Source organism: Ostrinia nubilalis, chromosome 2 (genome assembly GCF_963855985.1).
Source record: "Ostrinia nubilalis chromosome 2, ilOstNubi1.1, whole genome shotgun sequence".
Classification (NCBI taxonomy): Eukaryota; Metazoa; Arthropoda; class Insecta; order Lepidoptera; family Crambidae; genus Ostrinia; species Ostrinia nubilalis.
Window position 1 is genome coordinate 13,203,725 of NC_087089.1, and position 25,069 is coordinate 13,228,793.

Here is a 25,069-nt window from a genome sequence, read left to right on the forward strand (position 1 = left end):
TGATAAAGACAGGTAAACTTGTGCTATAAACTTGAGATACGAAATATTTTCAAATAAAAAACAAAAGTAATTATCACTTGTATTGTAATATAAAGCAGGTATTTATTATTTCAATCACAGTAAAAAAAACTGTTGATAAAACTAATAAAATCATCACATTCACACAACTTACATCTAGTCGGTTTACATTTCAAATTAATTTATTAAAAATACAATGCAATTAAAAATCTAAATTTGGTAACTTACTTAAATAAATAAAGCTTAATTACATGCCTTCAGGCAAAAGCATCATTCCTTACAATGAAGAAGTAAGGTTTGTTATAAATGTAATTTTAAAATGCTTTAGCTGATTTAAAACTAGCTTGAACTAACGTTTGTATTTCACTAGAATTTTAAAACGTAACATCACACGGTGGGTTCTAGTAAATTCATTATTAATTTTAACTTGTAATATAAAAATATACTAGAACTCGCTTAAACAAAACTGATCAAATTCTAGCTCAAAGCATCATCGAGTTTGACTTATTACTATGATTGTTTTCACTGGACTTCGCTTGTCTGTCACTTAGGTATCTATGTAAAAGTAAAGGGCGCTACACATAAGCGGGTCCGGTCAGGACACGCAGTTTTGCAGTTGTTGAACGCAAAGCTTTTGTATGGACCTTATTCATAATTATGATATTTATGATTTTGTGCCGGTTAAAGATAACACGCCTATGTGTAGCCTCCTTTATGTTACCTGCAAGTTTTTGTGACAAAGAATTCTCGTATAATTATGTAGTTAAGTAGGTGTTAGTTACTACTCGCATTCGTATTTTCTTGTGATGTGATCACATGAGAATTTTCTTAAAGTAATAATACAAATATGTATGTCATTAATATCCCCATCGTGGGAATCAAAATAAGGTAAAATTGTCTGAATCCAGCAAAGAAAGTAGCTGAACAATTTGAAATCTTACTGACGAAAGAAAAACTGTGTCACGCTACTTTAGCTGCTGGCTGTAAGTACTTGACTAAAAGTACGTCATCAGTCCAACCAGATTTGAAGAGATACGTGGAAAACCCCATTGTATACGGAACGATCCGTCATTACGACCAATATAAAAGGATATTGGAAGATCGATAGCTCAAAATTTACACATACGACCCTGACCAAACTATAGGCCGACTAAAAGTCTGTCTTCGGGGCTACGTACTTTTAGTCGGCCTATAGTTTGGTCAGCTTCCAATTTATATGAGGAATCGACCGATACCAAATCGATGTAATGCGCGCACTTTATTTATTACAGCCCGATCAAACTATTGGCCGAAAAAAAGTCTGCATTCTGCGGGTGTCTTCAATGGAACGACAAGATCTTGCTGTCACAGACAAAGACCTTAAATCTATAGATTCAAACTTACGTGAGTTTTGGAAGTCATCTTAGATCAAGTTAACGATCTTAAAAGGATTCATTATATCTGTCCGTTTCGACTCGTTTTGAAAGGACTGATCGTAAAGATGGATCTTTCCGTATATTATAGGGTCCTTTTCGATCTGTCTTAAACAATAGGGCTCCTTAACGTTCTAAGGCTTCAGCCAGACATCGATGGGGATCTTGGTGAAGGCCGCGTTGACGAAGGCCTGGAAGTGCTTGGCGATGGCCACTGACGCGGCTGGCCTCATCTCGTCGATGATTTCTGCTGCGTTGTTGTTCAGGAACTGGTTCATGGCCTCACCTGTTTAGAGACATTCATCACTTACCTCCTTGTTATTAAAACATAACAGAGGTACAGTTTATTTGCGCAGGCTATTTCTGCTGATTTACTATAGTTTTCTGTTGGTGACTATGAATTAAAAATGCATCGTATACGAGTAGGGGGAGACCGAGGATAGTTTAACAGGGGAGAGTTGGGAAATTGACGATTTTTGGAAACCTATTAACTTATCAGCGAGTTCGCAACAGCACATATTTGTTAGCTCGAGACTTCAACTAAAAAGGCGCACTGTTACGAGCTCGCTAGTAATAAGTTCCAAAAAATCGACAATGCTACAACTCTCCTTTGTTACTACAACTCACCTCGGTCTCCCCTACACAAGTCCTGGTTCAGACACGCGCGATAACAGCTTGGTTTCTGGGCAGTTCTCGGACATTTGCATCAAACTGTAACCGCACGGTTACCGCCTCAGTAACTCGCCAGTGAGAACCGCGTGGTTATTGCACGTGTCTGAACCAGACCTAATTGAGTCATTTAGATCAATTAAATCCACGTTTAGTTTATTATAACTGAGTTTCTTTTACCATTTCTTTTCAGCACCAGCCAATGTTAGTGGTAGGGCAAGCTATATTTGGCACGTGTATAAGCGCCCAGCCCGGCTAGGATGCGCGCCGTGATAAAAATTTATCGATGATTTTAGAAGACAAATGTATGGGCTTATCGCGTAAATTCGATAAAACGGCAAGAAAAAAGCTTATGGCAGCGCGCATCCTAGACCTACTGGAAACGTCCTAAATACTTACTGTTTAAAAGCTTTGAATTATAATAACTGATTTACATAAACATACCTCTACTGCCTCTACTTCGTTACTCACCAATAACACTTCCGTGGTTGACGGTATCCCGGACCTTGAACCTGGAGCTCCTCAGCTTGAAGTCGACCAGCAGCCGGTCCGCCATCATGTACTTGACGTTCTCCCTCTCAACCTCCTTGCCAAAGATCTTGGCGATGGCTGCCACGTCCACTGCAATCGTAAATATTAAACCTTTAGCATTACAAATGTACTTCAAGCTTAGCACTCAGGAATCTTATGCTATTGTAGGTTCCCTACGATATCTCGAAAGTCAAATGACCGTCTTTATTTCAACGAAAACTATTGATCAATTGCTCCATTGATCGATACCAATCGATACCTTATTAGTACGAAATTTTAATTCCCCGATGTAACGTTTCACCGAAAATCAACTTACCGTTGCTTATTTCGTCAAATGTAGCATTTCATCGATAAATCAAGTAAAACGTACTTTTAAGTTCTAATTAGTACTACAATGTAAAAGTACAGTCAGTAGCGGCGTAAGGGGGGGGGGGGGGGGGGGGGGGGCGGTCCGCCCGGTTGCCAAGCATCAGGGGGTGACACAAGTCGCGCAGATTAGTACTCACTGGCGCATCTGCATGGCAAATCTGCGGTCTATGTTATGATGCGATTGTCTTTCAATCTTCGAATCGGTAGGTAACCCAAAATCCTGGGGGGTACCAGGGGGTGCCTCAGGACTTATGCCGGGGGAGGGGGGGCGGGGGGGGGGTGATCGCCCCGCGTGCCAACCCATGCTACGCCGCCACGGAGTACAATACTTTTATGGTGATATCACCTTAGATGAGTAGCACAAATATGCAAACATCAAGCCTCCCTGACAACCATGAGGAGTGTAGGCTACGTCCTATTGTCTTTGATAAATTAAAGAGGGTGTAATGCTGTTTAGGATCCTGGTGATTATGATAAAGATGATGATGATGATTAAGATTATGCTAAAGATGATGATGGTACTAACTGAACGCAGCCCAGAAATCTCCCTGCGAGCGTACAGGGAACAGCAGCACTTGTCCAGACACCTCGTAGCGGCCCGTGATCTCGATCCTCGGGAGCACCAGACCCATATCGATGCGCAGCTTCTTTAGGTCTGACCTGGAATTAACAGAAACATTGCTTTATGTTAAAGAGTATTCATTTTGGGTTATATGATACATGCCGAGAGTAAGTGCCATTTTGGTTCAAATTTTTTTTTTTTTAATTTAATTTTTTTTTCTTGCTTTCTTCTTCATTGATTGTCAGGGTTCCGTTTTCGTGATTCTTAAACTTTCGCGATGCCTCTTGGTCTGCAATTTGGGATGCGATACCGACAGCGTGGTAAAACACATCTACACACAAGTATGGATGTGTTTTTCTTACTTTAATGGTAGCTATGATTGTATAGATCTTCCAAGAATAGAGCTAATTTGTGAAAACCGTTTTAAGATTAAGATATATCCACTTTCAACTCGCAACCTTCACGTGCAATAGGCAGACATATTAGGACTCCAGACGGTACTTTTGCAATGTTTGTCGCTGAACAATCGTGTTGTAAGTCCCCAAGGTATTAGCCAACTCGGACCATAATAATTTGAGGCTGTAATTTTAAACGCGTGGGTATCAACTCACTGACTCTTAAAATATAGTCTGACACTTTTGAAAAAGCGAAAATATTTAATCCTAAAGACTTCCTAAAACGCTATTCAAGTAAAAAGACGATATTAGTACTACACATAAAATTGCGCTTCGCTTAAGTTATACTCTACTGCACATAAAATTTCGCATTGTTGTTTTCATGGAGTTACAATTATTATTGCAGAATAATACAAGACTTTTCTAGGCGTACAAATATTTTGATATGCATCTTTGATACTGATTACTGTAGGTAATTAATACTACATTTACTACACACGAGTAAAGATTAAATTGAAGTTAATATTATGGCACGCAGCAATCTATTGCATTTCGCTGTTTAATTTGATACTTTAACAGGTTATATTTTTTCCTGTTGTCAATTATTTAACCCGCCAGCGAAATACACCACACCAGTCTAGCCATGGCCTCACCCCTTTTGAAGAGTGCCTCAATGAGCCACAATTCTGTACTTACCTAACTTTAGTAATAGTGTAGTTGCTAGGTCCCACCACAGTAATATTGCTGAAGGCAGCCGTGACCCGTACGGGGCCCGCATTATTTTCCATCACCAGCCGGTCGATCAGCAGCGGTTCCACCGGCGGCACCCCGATATTAGGGAGACATTTAGCTTGGTGCCGTCGTAGTCGTTTAATAAAAGATCTCTTTACCCTTTAGGTAGGTAAATGAGGCGGCTCCAAAAGTCCGCCATCTGTCTAGCAATCATACTTTAGTAGAGTTTCTGAAACTGCTAACGAGGCACAGTTGTGTACTTACCTAACTTTAGTAATAGTGTAGTTACTGGGTCCCACCACAGTAATATTGCTGAAGGCAGCCGTGACCCGTACGGGGCCCGCATTATTTTCCATCACCAGCCGGTCGATCAGCAGCGGTTCCACCGGCGGCACCCCGATGTCTGGGAGACCCCTGGCCAGGTACGGCCGCAGGTGGTTGAAGGAGCCCTTGATGCACGTGTCCAGTTGAGGGTCACTCTGCCGGCAGGGTAAGATGTATTCCGCTGGAAAAGACAAATTAGTAATGTTATTTATTATTCTTTTTTATGCATAACAAGGCAGGTATTAGCCAGGACACCTGGTGTTAAGTGAGATGCAGTATAGGATGGTACTCGTACATATTATCTTTTACGATTAAGTATAATGAATGACTTAGAGTACGCGAAACTTATTAATAGCACATTAACCTTGAATAACACTTAGAAAGGATAATATTTAAAGTCAATATCCTGTTAAGAATAGCAAACAATTTGAAAATAATATAGAACTGACAAAATACATCCGAGAACAGCAGTTAAAATAGGACCAAAACCAAAAGGACCAAAAACAATGAATTATGTGTACATTTTGATGTTTAAAGACTTTTTTAAAGTGACAACAGTAAGTAAAAAATATTGCCATGGGAAACGTAAGTGAAAAACACACACATTAGCTGCAATCGGGCAATGTTAAGTTATTCAAATATTTGATTTTCCATTACGAAACGTTGATTATGCATATCGCATAACTGGCATCAAATTAGTTAACTTGCAGGTGGTAGAGCCAATTCTCAAGGACGTTCGCCGCAACCACAACAAACGCGGCGAGCGGCGCGGAGTTATGTAACTAGTGTAGCTCGGTCACTGGTGGCAAGGTGATGTCGCAAAGAGCGATGACCGCTACTTTCGAATGCCGGCTGGAATCGAATAGAATCACGTACGAAAAGAATAAAAGCATTTAAATATCGAACTCTATTTTCCTCTTAGCAGTTTTAAAATAAGAACATTTTTGAAGAATACTGAATAAACATTTTTTCTTTCTTTCTTTCTTTCTTTCAAGAATGTAAATTGTAAAGTAGACTTTTCAATTTCATTTCGTCCCTGATAAATGAATGACAAGCACCAGACTGAATGAAGACCGCGTTCCGCAGAAAGAGGGATGGATTCTCTCGATGCGGAGACGCTTGGTTGGATTCCCAAGGAGTACACATATATTTTTAAGTCTACTATACTATTATTTCCACTTTGTTCAGGACATTGCTGGCTTACGATACCCTGTCTGTAAAGAAATATGGAAAATGTCCTTCTGAGATTTCATTAGGCATCAGTTCGACTAATAGTCCAGTAAATGAATGCCTTAACGACGGTGTAGAGAGAAATCCGTGGAACACAATTTCTGACCTCGGGACTTTATTTAGCCTAGTTAGGTGGTGAACATAGCAAAAGTCCCCGCCCTTAGCCCTTGAGCCGGCAGGGAGAGGGGGGTTTAAAGGTACGACTTTTCGGTTTTTCGCTTAATCCTCGGAAACTATGCGTCCTAGTGACATGACTACTATGAACCAAAAAAAGCTTATTCAATTTGCTACAAGCGAGACCGTCAAGTTTTTCTATATCTTGTATAGTTTTTGCGGCATCTGCTCTAGAAGGTCTGTAAAATTTTAAATTTAATTTTGGTCTTACATGTTCCTATCAGGAGAAAATCGACTAAATCAACATTGAGCAAACACTATAGACATGCGGGAGCATGTTAAGCCTAGTTTCAGGGAGGGGACTGCACCGTGCGTATATTTATACGAACCAATTGGAGCCACTTTTGACTCCTCATCATTCAAAAACTACTGTGCATTAACTCTTCAAATTTGGCTCATGTATTGAGACTTGCAAGATATACATCAGCTTTAAATTTCATAAATATACCTCAAACAGTTATTTAGGTATTGACGTTCAAAAATTTACTGGTTTTTTATTTGTTCATTTGTATTTACATAACTACCTTTCTGGATGCCAAATTTGAACCTTCGAGATCATCTGGAAGTGGTTAGAATTTGGTATATAGGTCAGACATGTAGATTTTTGGACGTCAATACCTAAAGAACCGTTTGAGGCATATTTATGAAATTTGAAGCTGATGTATATCTTGCAAGTCTCAACACATGAGCCAAATTTGAAGTGTTAATGCACAGTAGTTTTTGAGTGATGAGGAGTCAATAGTGGCTCAAAGTAGTTCGTCTAAATATACGCACGGTGCAGTCCCCTCCCTGGAACTAGGCTTAACATGCTCCCGCTTGTCTAGAATGATTGCTCAATGTTGATTTAGTCGATTTTCTCCTGATGGGAACATGTAAGACAAAAATAAAATTTCCAATATTACAGACCTTCTAGAGCAGATGCCGCGAAAACTATACAATTTATCAAAAAAGTTGATTATCTCACCTGTAGCAAATTGAATATGCTTTTTTTGGTTCATAGTAGTCATGTCACTAGGACGCATAGTTTCCGAGGATTAAGCGAAAAACCGAAAAGTGGCACCTTTAAACCCCCCTCTCCCCGCCGGCTCAAGGGCTAAGGACGGGGACTTTTGCTATGTTCACCTCCTAACTGGTCTAAATAAAGTCCTGAAGTCAGAAATTGTGTTCTACAGTTTTCCATCTATAATGCTTTATTGACTGGACTATAAGCAATAATGTCAGACGTCTATGACAGCGCATTTAAAGTCTGACCTTTGCCCTGAGTGACCTGTTTTTCTACCATCTAGTCAAAGAGAACACAATATCCAATGCTGGAAGATACGAGAAGGTTCTTGAAAGAATTACGAAAGCTGTCTCTTCTTTGGAGTCAATGGAGATAGAGACAGCTTTCGTAATAAACCATAAAGTTACCCAGCTAAGTGACCCAGAAAATTAGGAGGACCCAGAAGAAACAAAATATTTTTAATTGTAAAATAAAAAGCACAGTAAAAAAAACTCAAAAAACTCATTTATTTATGCAATTAGGCTTTTAAAAAGCACTTTTACACGTCCCAGTATTAACCCTACCACTGCTTCAGGACAATAAATGGGCCAGTGCTGAGAAGAAGCAGCGCAAGAAACTCAGTCACTATCAGTACAGTTTTCGTGTCTCCTGAAAATTTAATTTTTCTTATGGTTTGGCACCCCTAAATTCTTCAAATAACTTATTTGTAGTTAGTGCCCAATAGTGGGCTATTGAAGATGACAATGGCATCTCCACAGACCTGTCACATCCATCATGAGTGTTGAACTTGAACGCGTTGTAATCGGGTGTTGCACAAGGTCAGGTTATATAAGAGTTGCTAAACCGTCGAAATACGACCTACTGGCTTACTTTAGGCGCGTATTACTCATGTTTACAGTTTAACAACATTTTGTGAACTTGTGAGTGTGAATTATGTTGCACTAGCTTTCCGCCCGCGGCTTCGCCCGCGTGGAATTTTGTCTGTCACAGAAAACCTTTAGTGCGCGCGTCCCTGTTTCAAAAATCGGGATAAAAACTATCCAATGTCCTTTCCCGGGTCTCAAACTATCTCTATGTCAAATTTCATAAAAATCGGTTTAGTGGTTTAGGCGTGAAAGCAAGACAGACAGACAGACAGAGAGACAGACAGATAGACAGACAGAGTTACTTTCGCATATAATATTAGTATAGAGTATAGATATTAGTATAGAAGTATAGATTGTAGTAATTATTTATTGTGATATTTTACTTAAAGCTTCAAATTCTAATTGTGCATCGACATGTAGGCTTATGGTTATAATACCTACACTTTCCACATATGGCTTGCCCTAAATACTTTGGGACAATATCGGCGGGTGCTGTGAAGAAGTGGCAGAAGGAACTCAGTCCCCTTTGTCAGCCTCTTCTTTATTACAGGAAATAGTGAAGGTGGATAGAAGGTGGCGTAGGGTAGACCTCTTCAAGGCGAGAGTGAATAAGCACTTACAGGGCAGATATGTACCATCCTAGACTGCATCCCACTTAACATCAGGTGCGATTGTGGTCAAATACCTGCCTTGTTATGCATAAAAAAAAAGACCGAATTGGAGTATTTTCAGAGACCAATTATTACTTTTGGATCGTTCCAAAGTTAGTCTATCAGGTCATTTAGTCTCTACTACAGGAACACGTCTCTCTCTTATTTTACCAGAGGCAAATGGAGGACTTTGTTTTCCCTTCTCACGCTGGCCAGAGGATTGGGAAGGTCTAATGATTGCATATTTCTTCCTTAGTCGCCTCTTACGACATTTATACGAGACGGGAAGAATGGGGTGGTTCTATTATTCTGTTAAAACCCAGTTAGTTAAGTTGAGAGATACAACTGTACCCTATTCTGTGGTAATGTAAACATAGAGTCGCCATACAATATAACAGTCAGTGATTATTAGATGACAGAAAAAGAAAATTTCCAGCTATTAATGAATGAAGCAAGTTTTGCCTAAATTGCAACATGATCAGAAAATTAATCTACGGCTTAAAACCAAATAGGTATTTATTGCGCGTTTAATGTAGTACAGACGACGGCAGATGGTGTCTTAATTCAGTTATAATAAGTGCGAATTGTCAACTAAAAATGTAAAATGTGATGAGCTGTAACTACGTAGGTATATCGAAACACGTGGAAAGCTATCTACTCAATCACACACTACACGTGACAAAGTTATTTTTTTCTGGTCACTATCAACATAGTATCGTATCAACCAAGTCACGTTTTCAATGTCAAATTAATACGCATAACTTTTCATGTACAGAAGTAAAATTATACATTTACTGCGGCATCTTACGCTAGTTATAATAGACTTTTCTGTTTGGTTTGGTTGGTGGTAGGGCTTGTTCTAAGTCCGCTTGGCTAGCTACCACCATCTTACCTAAGCCTGTCGCCAAATGCTAGCAGCATTGTTGTGTTCCGGTAGTTAGAGGTAAGATAGCCAGTTCCTCTGTGGCTGAGGATTACGGGTGAAGCTCACTTCCACCTTCGGCCTGATCATCACTTTCCGTCAGGTAAGATGTTGGCCTGCAACAGCTTTCTCGTAAAAACTGACACCGTTGGGCTATTGTCCTCTTACGATATCTGCACTAGGGAGGGCTCTAATAGGACCGTAATTTTTATTCAAGAATTGTAAAATATTTGCAACCATTTGGTAATTGTATGAAGGTAGAAGGAATAATATCGTTGATCAGAATCGGATTACAAGAGTTACGTGATGATCATTACACAAGCTTCATTCACGGTGCTAAATAGATCGTGGAAAATTCTAAAGGAATCTCATGTTTGTGTTACAGTAATTAATTAGTTATAATGGTGAACTATTAGCATGTAATAACTATGATTCTGGTATTTATAGCTCAATAAAAACCTGACTTAGGTATTATATTATTTTTTGTTAATTTGAGTGGTAACTTTTTTTCTATCAACTGCCTGAATTTATTAACTTCGAAGTTACTCTTTTTTCAGTGATCTGAAGTTAGTTTGGTTTTGGCTTTAACTTCGCTTTTTCCATAACGAAACGCTTCTTAAAAAAAATCCATAACGAGGAAAATGTTAGCCTGCATCTCACCTGGTGGAAGGCCGAATGTGCTAACAATTTTACCACAGAGTGCGAGATAGCTAAAGTTAAGTAAAACCGTAATAAGACTTGCTTAACACTAAAACTTAGCCTGGGTTGCACCATCTTACTTTACATTTTACATTACACTTTTGACGTTTGTTAGGCCCGGTTTCCACCAAGTGCAGATACGAGAGGAGATGTGCGGCGAAGCTGGCAGGCTATTTCCACCAAAGCGGCGGCGTGGAGAAGAGCGGAGAGCAGATGAGACGAGAGAGGAAATGTGTGAGCTGTATGTAGCTGTCAACTGTCAGTTAATTGCTATCTATGAAATACCGCACCGCTCCGCACCGCACCGCTCCGCACCGCATCGCTCTGCACAGCAGCGCACCGCAGCGCACCGCACCGCGCCGCCATCGCTGTCAAATTCTATAGAAAACCAAGTCCATCCGACACTTCTCCGCTCGATCCATTTCCACCGAAGCGGAGCGGAGTGCAGACGTGGAAATAGTATAAATCTTTATTTACAATAAACAGATATTTTTACAACTAACGCAAACTTAACTCTAACTAAACACATAAAAAAACAACTTATTTGTTACTCAGAAATAAAGGTGTGACTCGAGGCAAAGAGGTGAGGATGCTGGCTGAATTTCCTTGCTGCATAACATAACAATACTAAGCCTTTGTGCAAGGAAAGAGTGAAATCTGATTGGTCATTAAAAAAAAATAGTTCTCTGCTCCGCTCCGCCTTGGTGAAAACCGGGCCTTAAAGTTAAAGTAAAATGGTGCAACCCAGCCTAAGTGAACTAAGTGAACTAGCCCACCATGCGTGCGTATCTTGATAATGTCAGAATAATTTACAAATATTTTGTATCAGTAAACAGTGGGCTCCTCATGCCTGTGTGCCACTTTCTAGCTTGCGAAATGATATTTCGAGACAGAACACTGTGGTAAATTCCAGCAAAAGATCTTTCGCAAATGTTTGTCTCGAACTCATTACTGAGCTAATGGGTGGCCTGGATGTGGCTCTATCAAATATAAATGCCATGCCACCGTGCAACGGAATCCTTACTAATATTATAAATGCGAAAGTAACTCTGTCTGTCTGTCTCGTTTTCACGCCTAAACCACTGAACTGATTTTGATGAAATTTGGCAAGGACATAGGATAGTTTTTATTCCAGTTTTTGAAACAGGGATGCGCGCGATTACGTTTTTCTGTGACAGATAAAATTTCACGCGGGCGATGCCGCGGGCGGATAGCTAGTGTTACTATAATTGAAGTAACTACACGTAAAATCCATGAGACTTAATTAACGGCAGTTGGACGTTTTTGTACAACATTGATTGATTGCCAAGTAATAAAGTTTGTATCAAATGCTAGGACTAATTGATGCCTTGCACAGCACTAGTATTTTTAGCATTCTTGTTAAAAATAAATAAAATATGTTTTTTTCACACACGTAACTGTCAAAAATCCTTGAAGATAGATAAAAAATTGCTTGTACCTATCTCCCCTTTAGCACTGCATTAGTTAGTTTGAAGAGCTAACTTTAACAGCATTGGAATAGGATATTTAGGCAAATATTTGTTACGTTAGTTTGCTAACTTATAGTGCATTAAAACAGGACCTGTGTAGACAAATATTAAATTCATAGAAATCCCCTAAAGTTGTAGAATATTTAGAATACCTTGCACAAGTCTTATCAGATCTTAAATATTATTTAAGTAGTCAAACTAAAGACAATTTCTTATAACTACACATAGCGACGAACACGTTAATAGTTAATAGATTCGCTTGGATAATTTACCAAACAATAAAATACGTAATTCGCAAAGAATTCTAACATAATTAGCATAATGCAAAACCATAATCCACAACGGGCTATGATGTTTAACATCAAACAAATCGAGCTTAAGTACGTAGGTACAGTGACATCACATCAGACTTACATTATTATTGAAAACACGTCCCTATTACAGCTGTCATAAGATCCTACAAAGTTTAGCTTGAGGTGCTATCGTCTGTCATCACAAGTATGTTCTGACGAGTATTAAATTATTTTAAAATGTTGTTGAAATATCCAGATGATAATATAATCGTAGCAATTGTGGTTACACAAAGTACAAGAATTGCGGTCAAGACCGTTTTGTGGTGGAAAATCTATGAGCCTCAACATAGGACAATAACCTTGCAATAGGGGTAAATTCAGAATGAGGAAATTCCCATAGAGAATCTCTAAAACATTTAACCTGAATAAGACTGAATTTGTAGGGGATATTATAAGCTTACAAAAATAAATGTATTATCACTAACCATAATTATTACGTATTGTATCTTCAAGCAATAAATCGAAAAAATGTTAAAGATGTAATAAAAATGTTGTTACTACATTATCTAAGTTGTATACGGAAATTCTATTGCTTTACGAATGTATAAACAAAATAACGTATTAAACGCACGTTTTCTGCAAACGTAAATAAATGCAACGCAAACGTCTTTAAGATAAAGTTGAATCACCTTGGAGATCGCAAAAGATGTACCTAATTGTATTCTATTCACGAAGTATTATGTTGACGAACAGTTCAAAGACGTAACAAATTGGAAATATTTTTCCTACCATAGACAAAACTAAACATGAACGGAACAAAGTTATGACAATCGTTGACAGAAAGAAGCAAAGCTTTTAAACGTCTAAAAGAAAAAACAAATTAGCTACGCTTTGTAAGAAGTAAGTGAATCGATTTTTCAAAGCATGCAAGCAATCGTTGTTTCGTTGTGTTGTTGTTTTCTATCTTCTATCTATCTATCTATAATATTTTTAAGAGTTATCTTTGAAACCTTTACCTAAATAAAGATAACTTTTAGCTAGGTGATACCGGCCGAAGCGTCGCCCCATACTAGATGCCACCTGAGTGGAAATTTTGCTCGCTCTCCTTTAGAGCTAATCTTTAGGTAAGTTATTACTAGTTATTGCTAAAGTATGTAGGTAACTGTCAAAGTATAACACTCGTGTTATGATTTTTCCTCTATCTATAACTAATTAAAATTCAGTACCCGCGAAGATCAGTCCTACGGCCTCAAGGCGAAATTAAGGGCGCCGATCGTGAGGTCACTACGAACGCATTTCGCAAGCGGTGACGCAACGTGTCAAGGCTGTTGCCCGACGGACCACTGTCCGGGTCTTTTTTTAGCAGGTGGTAGCCAAGGAATAAAGAATTAAAGTGCTTTCTGCAATTAAATATGTTGACAACGCAATATCGAGCTATGGCTCACACATATCACTACATGTATAGGTATGTAGCAAAGTGATTGTCATTTGTTTTTTTTAGCAGGTGGTAGCCAAGGAATAAAGACTTAAAGTGCTTTCTGTAATTAAATATGCGTTGACAACGCAACAGCGAGCTATAGCTCAAAATTATTGTCATTTGTTTTTTTTAGCAGTTGGTAGCCAAGGAATACAGACTTAAAGTGATTTCTGCAATTAAATGGTGTTGACAACGCAAGAGCGAGCTAAATGGAAGCTTTTCTACTGTTTAGTAAAGAAAAAGTCGCTTGTAAGTTGCGAATATAATCCTATACTTTTTTAAGTTCACGGTTCACGGTTTTCCCTATCAGTTAAAATGCATCTGCCTCTATAGAGGTAACCTTGTTGTTGCTAAAAGATAACGTATTATTCGAGAGGCAATTTTTTACCGCTTTGACATTTGAATTCCCAGACTACTCTACTAATTACTTGTGTAAAGATAACTTAAATCTTCTTTGCTTTTGAAGCTGTAAGCGTGTAATTAACTTGTTCAATTATATCAATTCATCAACAAGTGATATCGTAATTGCTCAGATATGTACATTGCCATGTTTTAAAAACCAGAAGTCGAGCCGACGATGTCAAGGCTGCGAGACGGCGCGAGCGCGTATTGTGACCACATCTTTGGTAAAATCTGCATAATATTTTACTGTCTATTTATGAATGCTGAAAGCATTTCTGTTAAAGGTAATAAGATTGTCTAGTGCAGGGGTGGCGAACCTTAATAAATCAATATGCCATTTTTTCTGCAAAACAAAATTAAGATTAAGAAGCCATACGTGCCGTCACAAAATACGTAATACTATGTAAATTATATCAATTGAACAACTAAACACTTACTACTAACACTTTACTTAAACTAACTTTGCGACCAAAATGTTGCGTCGCGTGCCATTGGTTCGTCATCCCTGCTCCAGTGGGCCAGACACTATGAGTATGGTGTTTGGAATAAAGATCTAGAATGTCATTGATGAAGGAACGACAGTAACGTCATTATCTAAACTAATATTACCCAATAAATCCAATAAAGCCCAGAAGAGACTGACTTGACCAAATAGTACCGGAAGATATTTTACGTGAACCAAATGCTTAAAAATTTTAACATCACATAAAAGATAGTTAAGAAGAATAGTGAATACTTAAGATGCCTATCAGATGATAATATATTTTTCCGCTAACTCGTGATAAAGCAAAGGATATCAGAATCGTGCAAGTCAACGAATCGCATCGTGCATACATATGGGACGATTTACACATAGATTACATCTTTTAATAGCCTTATGTATAATTGCATGGGTGCAGTTAACGACATCGTATGCATTTAACAGAACTTTGGAACTGCGTTACTCGTATTTAACTTTATATGACAGAACATTAATAGTTTTTAAAGTAACAAGAAAAGTTTACGACCGCAGTGTTTTGTATACTGTTTGGCCAGTAACTTATGCTCAACCAATGAATAATTTTGATTTGATTTTAAGTTATTTCAAAACTAAATGTTTGCCTCATTGATTTATGATACTTATAATATGGCTTCTAAAAAGCTCTTATGAGCTCTTCGTCCTTTAAAGTCGGTGAAAATCAGTTTCGAAATATGGATAATATGTATAAGAGTTCCGAATATTTTTGCCATTAGAGTTATGCTGGCTTAGTTGTGTTTTTTATCGTGCCACTTTATAGTATTTAAAAAAAATGTTGTCAAATAAAATCATTGCGATTTATTCTATTAACAAGGAAGTAACAGTTTGTACAGTCTGAACTTTGTTACTTGTTTGAATAGTGTAATTGGTACTTTCTATTCATAAATAAATAAATAAACAGTACCTAATTCAAATAATCAAGGTAAGTCGGCAGCTGACTCAAAGATTCGACGTGTCATGTGAATGCCCCAATACCTTCACATGCATGTCACGTATCCTGCCCATTTAAAATTATAGGATCTATTAAAATAGACATACAAGGCCGGGATTGTAAAACTCTTCCCAATAAGTACAGTCAATGGCAGGTATTTGGAACAACACATCGGGACCATTGTTAAACTCAAGGACACCTTAATCTGTCTATTGTACTATTTTTATGTGATTGAAAATAAATAATAACAAGTTATAGGATATTGTTTGTCTGTCAATTGCTCTCGCGAATACACAGACGACAGCTCTATAAAGCTAATTTGGGATCTTTTATCGTTGTAATAGCTGATATTTTGCAACGAAATAGTCTGAAGTACTGTTGACTGTACACTTTACTTGTACAGTGACCATCACCATCATCATCATACCAGTTACATGACGTCCACTGCTGAACATGGGCCTCCTCAATGATATCCAGATTGGCCGGTTTTGGTAGCCTGCATCCAGTGCCTTCCCGCAACCTTTATAAGCAAATCAGGCTTAAATTTTTTTTGCAAAACCACTATTATATGTATTACTACAATATGACCTCAAAGTACTTCATTAGTATCTACCTCAAAGTACCTCAAAGTAGCAAGCTTCGCGAATCGAAACTATAAATAGATAATCAGTTATTATGCGGTCATACGCGACCGCTTAGGGATTGATAGGTTATTGCCCATTTTCACCATCAGTCCCTAATTTTTAAGTGATCCCTATGAAAACAAAATTCCGTAAGTTAATGCTGTTTTGGGTACACCTTGATATTACTGTGTATTACATGTGTCACACTTCCTTGAGACTAAGAAACATATCTCATGAAACTGCAGACTAATGCAGTTGTGAAATGAATTCAAACTTCTAGCTCTACACCACGGTTACTGCAACCCTTAGTTTATACGGCTTGCATTGAGGCAACAGTTATATAACGGAGTTAATTACACCATGTTGTGTAAGAATGCTTGAGATAGAGAACTACCGTTTAGAACGCATTTTAAAATTAGTTACTGTATAAAACTGAATTAGTGATTAGTCTTTGCTTGAAAAAAAAGTCCAATTTAATAGTAAAAACAAGACATTTCATTAACCGACTTCATTTTATTTCACTACTTATTATAAGTTGTTGGCTGAAACAAAAAAAAATTATAATAATGCACTTTAGTTGACTAAATAACATTTGGATCTATCGTCATTTTTGTTTTTCATCTCTATTAGTAACTAAAGTACCTAATTAAACTATTAACTATAATTATAAGAAGATTAGGTTACGTTTAAAGTTCTTTCCTTCGTTCGTTTCAGCCAAATGACGTTCACTGCTGGACAAAGGCGTCCCCCAAGGTTTTCCACAATTAACGGTCCTGCGCTGCCCGCATCCAGGTTCGTCCCGCGACCTTTACCAGATCGTCGGTCCACCTAGTAGGAGGCCTGCCCACGCTACGTTTAAAGTAATGAAACTAAATAAAAGCTTGTAAGAAACAATATTTCGTGTGTAAACAGTAATTTCCATACGTGAACCGATGGCACTTAGTCAATAATGGCAACCGGCAACCATACAAAGCTTTTACAAACAATATTCCTTTAAAACAACACTGTACAAAAGCATGATTGTATATTTGACATATCTGTTGGTTTTTGTGTCGTCAACGGAACTTAAAGCCTTCACCTAAATGAGATTTTTCTCGTTATGACAACGGAAAATTGACTGACCAATTATGGTCATCACAGGATGTTTGACCTAGTGGTGACAAAACAAGAGATTAAGGTGGGAATTCTCGCCTTATGACGTACTGTCATAATTTTAACTACACTCGACGTCAAATAAATCGCACCTCCCGCGACAAGCATTTTCAAACGTATGCATCCCCACTTCCCACCAATATTGGTACCATTTAAAAGCCTAGTTCTAACCTTCATTTCATTAAAGGAAAGGTTTTTACCCCAAAAATGTGTCTTTAGAAGGATCCAGAGTCACTTCTTCAAAAAATAGGTAGTTACGCTAGAGCCAACTTTTATGGCTATAAAACTGTTAAGTTGGGTTTAATTGCTATCCATCTGTTAAAGAGGACACGTGAAATCATTATTTGGTTTTATAACCATAAAAATTGGTCTAATTGATCCCATAGGTGGGCCCAAAGTGAGGTATTTTTTCAAGTCACATTTATGGTATATGTTAATCATTTATTAAGAAATTAAATGTGTTTTTCTTTAAGGACATTTATTGGGCTTTCAAATAACACCAATATTGTTGGGGTACCATGATTGTGTCAGAAGAAAATCGTTAAAGTTCGCGTCGCGGAAGGTGCGGTTTATTTGATGTTGAGTATATATTGCGTATTGCCATGATTTTGCCCTTGTTCATAGAGCCTTGCATTTTTTGTGTATACAGGGTGCTTAGTGCGAGTCTACACCAAACGTCTTCACTAGCGACTGCGTAAAAAATTGCATTAAATGTATAACAGATTATACAGGCAGCGTCTCTAGCGAATACTTTCAATAGCTAAAATCTTATATTTTTTTTTTACACACTCGACATAACAACGTTCAATGCAAAATCACACTAAGCACACTTTTCACAAAAAGCTTACCCATTTCTAATTATGTTAAATTCAAATTCAAAGCAAAACATTTCTTTTTCTTTGAATTATTAAATCGTTGAAATTGAATCAAAACTGACGTGAATTCTTAAATCTTTTTAGCGCTTACAAACTTCAAGACTTAAATTAAAATGAAGATCGAGGAAAATTCTCGCATCACAGTGTTAGTTGCCATATTCCTTGGAAACGGCTGGACCGATTCTTATGGAATTTTTGGGTATATTCAGTAGTAGCTTCCTAATAGGTCTGAGAATAGGACGTAAACTATGTTTCATACCCTTAGGTGATACCTAAGGATTAATCACGCGTAAGAAGTAGCGGGGACAGCTAGTTTTAATACAGTTTACAACTGTTTCATAACTGACCAGTCTAAGTTTTAGATAGCATCAAAAACTAGGGCTCAAGAGGTCTAGTTCAATGCCATGTCTTGACAGTTTGAGCAACAGTGGAACTAAGTGGCACAAAAACCAGTATTTAACACAATTTTTTGGTGCGCTTTTTTGACTCCAGAATTTTTTTATTGAACGCAAATAATGTTTAAATAATAAGTACTTTTCTGATAGGTCGAATTCAAGTTTCTATATTTTGAGCCATTTTATTACACCTAACGTCTCAAATATAGCTTGCCTCACCATCACTTCGGGACATAATTATTATTGACTGGTGATGAATTTAGTTGTAATAAATAATAATATGTTTGTATTGTCTTTGCCAAAGATTAAAAGATAACAATTCTTTGTCTCTGCCATAACTTGCATCAGACATTGTTTTCGATTGCCAAAAATTATGACTACTTATTGAACAGAAAACAAATCGTAAACAGACAGGTGAGTAACCTTTGTTTTTTCAGTGAGAAGTAATTAAGTAAGTCTGTATCGGTAATATTGTTTTCTAACTTAATATTCAATCTCGTTGGCGTTGTTTAAATAATGTTTTAGTTAAAAATTAAGGAAGTAAATGAAGACTCCATTTGAACAGATTGAATTGATTTTAATAACTAACATAACAGCGTTCGACTAACTTAAATAGATTCTTTCGTTTCTTCTTAGCACTTGCCATAATTATGTTTGTCTCGAAGCGCTGGTAGGGCCCAAAAGATAAGGAGACATGTAAAGTGCCCCATAAGGGCTAACTTTTCTTTTTTTATTATTTACTATATTTTGACGTTCATAAGTGCCGCTTGTGGTCTAAACTGAATAAATATTTTTGATTTTGATTTTAGAGAAAATGGGAAAGACTTGCTTATCCTATGACTTGTATTATTGTATTGTATTGTATGGTAATGTGTTAGACTAATAAAGATAAGTTTAGCGATGAGTCATTAGCCATAAAGTTAGCTTCATCCCAAATAACAAAAGAGTTAGTGAAATGCTACAATAGAAGTTATAGCTAAGGTCGAGCTTGCCCAACGCTTGCTCAACGGATTTCGACACAACAAATGTTAGATCGCCGGCCATTGGATGTTTCTCAACTACATCTCTTTTAAATACAATAAGCACATGCACAATCAGGTGGGATAGCTTTAAATATGAATAACTTGACATTTGTGATATTATGACACAATATTACATGTAATTTTGTAATTTTTGTCACTGTAATTTGCAAGAGTGTAGGTCATTTGCACGGTTGTAAAGTGCATGTAAGTTTTTAGCAGTCAATTGTGATAAGTACTTAATGTTAAGTTTTATAACTGGTGTAATATAATAGAATAGCGCCTTAAACTAATGTCTTCAAAAACTTCAAGTCTTCAATCTCATAATTCTACATTTTAGGTCATTCTCTACTTTAGTTTGAGAAAAGCTATGTTCGCGCTGCTACATCAGCGCCACCACCGGCGACGCTAGCGCCCCCTATTATAATCAAGCATGCTCCATAGAAAGAGGTCTATGGAGCCGAGAGAATTTTTGTCTATGCGACGACCGCCAACCGAAGCGTCGCTTCCATTTTTTTACCGCCAACGAGAAAGGCTTTATTTTCTGTAATGTACCTATAATATTGTTTAAACCGAAGTAAACCCCAATGTTCACCGAAGAATGGCTTATTATTGAAAAGGCCCCTATTTTCAAGAACCTACAAAACTATAACCTAAGCTCCAACAGCTATATCATTTTAATAAAATAATTATTTTTCTTGTAAGAAATAATTTTCGATAGGACTTTCATACTCTATTAATTAATACATGAATGCTTTACTTACGTATCGTAAGAGAGTTTTCACTTTCCGCAGCTTCTCCATTGTGGCAGATAACAGCTAAGCACAAGACGAGGAACGACGTTACGCATTTGCCAGCCATCATGATTCCAAAATTGAAAAAATAATCCTTAAAGAAATTTATCCAAAGAGGTCAAATTTTATTGTTTTTTTTTCTAATTAACAATCCATTCTTTGTCGCACAGAACGTAGGTCACTAATTTAGAAGAAGAAAAAAATTTTGAATTTGAAAATCGTTCGAATTTTAAATTAAGCCGCGTCCACAGCACCGTGGGCTCAGTGGGCAATAGCCGCGAGTTCGGTCGGCCGGACGAGCGCGTGTCTCATTTTGTTTGAAGTGAAAGCGACTGCCGATGAGTTTTATTCTCCTACAATTTTCGTCATCCCTTGACTCCCCACTTCTGGTCTATTTACTAACGCCACGTGGTTGGATGGGGCACCGTAGGACATAATTGTGTCCATCAGATTTCATGGCATTTGCGTTAATCTGGTGGTCATTTGTTATGTCATGTCGTGTAAGGCATGCAACTGCCGGAACATTGAGGACAAGTTGGCCAACGAAACGTCGTATCCCTGTGTTTTTGACATGGCTGAAATAATTGCTTGGGTACCCGATCATGCCTCCGTGGTTCAGTGGTGTGAGATAAAGATTATACTCGGAGATTTCGGGTTCAATTCCCGGGTGGGGAACAGCAGGCTAATTTTGATCAAAAAAAGCGAATTAGGTAGGTAACGTAAGGCCTTCTCTTCCCGATCAATCTTTTGGGCTAAGAAGAAGATAACTTCATATTATGCTCGGTAACTCAATTAAATCTCTGAAACTAACGCCTGTATTCACAAACGTTACTATGAGGTCTCACAGTGCGCGTGGACGCATAGGGTCATACACGAACCAATCACAGAGCTCTATTCAACGTCAAATCACTTAAGCAAGCATCGTTTGTGAATACGGGTGTTAGAATTGTTGTTAAGTCTGTAAAAGCTGAGGCAAATTACACTGGAACATTTTAATTATCTAATGATTGGGACCTACAGGCTTTAAACTTGCGAAATGGTGTAGAGTCTTTTAACTACCTACCTCTATTTCAACAATAGATAACGATATTAATTAACATGACATTAAAGTGGGACATATCTGGGCTGTCGACAATAGTAATTTTCTCACAATAAACCAGTTGTAACAACAGAAAACGGATTGCAATGCGGTAAGCTATGTATGACTTCTTCTAAAGCCATCAATGGTGTCGGTTCGGATTAGCTGAATCGGGATCCGAGGAATGCAGCTTCGAACTCTGGGGCCGCTGGACTATTGTTGTGAATCTACACGTAACACAAGCTTTAGCTTGCAAGGGGTTTATTTTTATTTTATTTATTTGGAAAACAAAACAGATTACATTCTTTACATGGTTTAAACAATACTTAAATGTAGATATAGACTAAAATGTGACCCTAAATATGTTTGCACAGATTCGTTATTACATGCATTAGGTACGAAAAGAATAAATATAGGTAAATAAATCGTTACTCGGACTATTATACTTAAAAATTCGTGGTGGGTTACAAAACACTTTCTGTAGAACACATGGCACTCCATTTCAATTCGAGATCATAGTCACTTCCCTCCATCTCCTCAGCTCTCGTAGAGATTAGAGAAAAGCAAGAACATTCGTGAAATTTTTGGTGATGACGGGCGATGTGGAAATCATTGGGGGAGGGCTATGTTCAGCAATGGGCGTCCTGTGGCTGAAATAATGATGATAATTCGTGACATTTTTATTTAAAACATAAGTTTGACACGACTTTTCAATGCAATGCGTCTTCTTCTTAAAAGTGAAAAATGTTTTAACAAAATTGTTAGTAAATTTTTCTAGGACGAGACAAGACTTTTCAACCGTTTAGTTGGTGGGTCAAACCTGGATATGTACAGCAGCAGTGAAAATCCTTCGGGGAGACCTTTTGTCAAGTGAACAGCAGTAGCAATAGTGCGAACAATATTGATAGATAACCAATATAGTGACTATATTATGTATAATGTCAAGGCCACTAATGTAACATTCGTAACAGATTCACTTTCGTAATCGTTTCGCTACGTCTCTTTAGTGTACAGACGACACTCAACTGGTATCGTATGCAGTCAAGACACTGGTGTCTTATGCAATCGCAATAAGTGCTATTTTATAACAAAATGCACCTATAGTCTGATGTGCTGTCGACTGTACGTAATCACTTCGCTACGTGAAGCGATCCATGTTAGATCTATCGGTGAGTATAGACTAGAGCATTTCTATACAGGGTGTGGTTTTGTAAAGCAAGACCCATCTCAGGGGTGGTAGTATATACTAGAGATGAAACGGATAGTTGTTTGGCCGGATACCGGATACCGGATATCCGGCGAGCTGCTAGGCCGGATGGCCGGATATCCGGCGGCCGGATAGTTGTCCCATTGTCATGTTGCATGTCGTAACGAGTTTAGCGCCGCACAGGTGCTTCGAACGCGATCAGTGATTCTAGTAGACTAGACAAGTCGCACCTTTCGAAAATCGAATTCGTTCGAATAGAATGTCAGATTTTGCCACTCGCCTAAGGGGCAGATCAGTTCGGGCGATTTCGGTTGCCATCGTGAGTGTGATTGAATAGCGAAAATTCAATTAGTTTACTTGCTGCGTAATCTGACTGAACTGCATTTTACAGAGTGACTTTGAAATCGTTGGCATTCTTTTTAAAATAAGACTACTCATGATTCCCCAAATATGAGTCATATCAAATGAATTAAAATTTCAATATTTGAAATCTTGTACAACCCACCACCACCCATGGCCATGCCAACCTTGCGGTTATAACTGGCCGAATCGCGGGAGATGCGCGCGGAACTGCGTCTGCCGTACCAGGTTGCACTCTGCCGCGCGCAACGCTTGACTGCCTACAAATTATTTGATCTACTCCTTGTCCCTATGCGCTACTCTCCCCGTTCTGTGGCTGCGACTATCACTATAACGGGTGGCACCCTTGAAATCTTGTACAGACGACAGCACATCAATTTTCATACTGTGGCATCTTATTTCAATGCATTAAGTGTTATTTTGCAACAAAATGTATAGGATGATGTGCTGTTGACTGTACAATAGTTTTAACTAGAGATGAAACGGATAGTTGTTTGGCCGGATACCGGATACCGGATATCCGGCGAGCTGCTAGGCCGGATGGCCGGATATCCGGCGGCCGGATAGTTGTCCCATTGTCATGTTGCATGTCGTAACGAGTTTAGCGCCGCACAGGTGCTTCGAACGCGATCAGTGATTCTAGTAGACTAGACAAGTCGCACCTTTCGAAAATCGAATTCGTTCGAATAGAATGTCAGATTTTGCCACTCGCCTAAGGGGCAGATCAGTTCGGGCGATTTCGGTTGCCATCGTGAGTGTGATTGAATAGCGAAAATTCAATTAGTTTACTTGCTGCGTAATCTGACTGAACTGCATTTTACAGAGTGACTTTGAAATCGTTGGCATTCTTTTTAAAATAAGACTACTCATGATTCCCCAAATATGAGTCATATCAAATGAATTAAAATTTCAATATTTGAAATCTTGTACAACCCACCACCACCCATGGCCATGCCAACCTTGCGGTTATAACTGGCCGAATCGCGGGAGATGCGCGCGGAACTGCGTCTGCCGTACCAGGTTGCACTCTGCCGCGCGCAACGCTTGACTGCCTACAAATTATTTGATCTACTCCTTGTCCCTATGCGCTACTCTCCCCGTTCTGTGGCTGCGACTATCACTATAACGGGTGGCACCCTTGAAATCTTGTACAGACGACAGCACATCAATTTTCATACTGTGGCATCTTATTTCAATGCATTAAGTGTTATTTTGCAACAAAATGTATAGGATGATGTGCTGTTGACTGTACAATAGTTTTAACCCTTAACTGGTATCGTAAATTGGACAAACGTAACTGGTATCGTGGGGGCCGCGCGGCCCCCATACTATGTTTGCTTCTACCAAGCATGTTTTACCTATATACTTAAATAAATGCCCATAAATGATATATATCAGGCTTTTTCTATGTAATCATTTAGTTTTTATTGTAATTAATCTTCTTACTTATATACTTCAAGACATTACATAATAGTAACAACTTTTTACGTAATATTTTTTTAACGTTACAAAAATCAATGAAACCTACTTTTAGAAAGTTATAATCAAAAATATTATTATTTTAATTAATCCATAATAATGTGAACTTAATAATTAATAAAGTTTTAATGTAATGTTTAATAAAAATAATAAGCATTTTATAAAAATAGAAACATAAATATTATGTTGACAAACATTAGCAGGTGCTGGTGGATTTTCAGACCACTTGTATTTATTTTTTCATAGTAGCTGGATTGACTAGGTCCTACAACATCTTCATTTTCACTCTCTGAAGAAAAAACTTGAAAATCAGAATCAATATCCTCATTATCGACCGAATATTGGTTATTGGGTCTTCACAATGACCTATAATTTTATTATCACTATATCCTTCGTCTGACATGCTACTTATCACTAATTT

At 38.0% G+C, this 25,069-nt stretch overlaps 1 protein-coding gene across 1 annotated transcript; it reads right to left on the reverse strand.

Annotated features, from left to right (window-relative positions):
* Positions 1–79: 79 nt before the first annotated feature.
* LOC135084409 (protein takeout-like) lies at positions 80–20,841 on the reverse strand. Its single transcript, XM_063979190.1, has 5 exons — positions 20,495–20,841; positions 4,953–5,193; positions 3,526–3,659; positions 2,571–2,720; positions 80–1,716 (listed from the first exon to the last, which is right to left on the reverse strand). Exons 1-5 carry the CDS (start codon positions 20,592–20,594, stop codon positions 1,565–1,567), a joined length of 777 nt encoding a protein of 258 aa, XP_063835260.1. The 5' UTR covers positions 20,595–20,841; the 3' UTR covers positions 80–1,564.
* Positions 20,842–25,069: the final 4,228 nt, after the last annotated feature.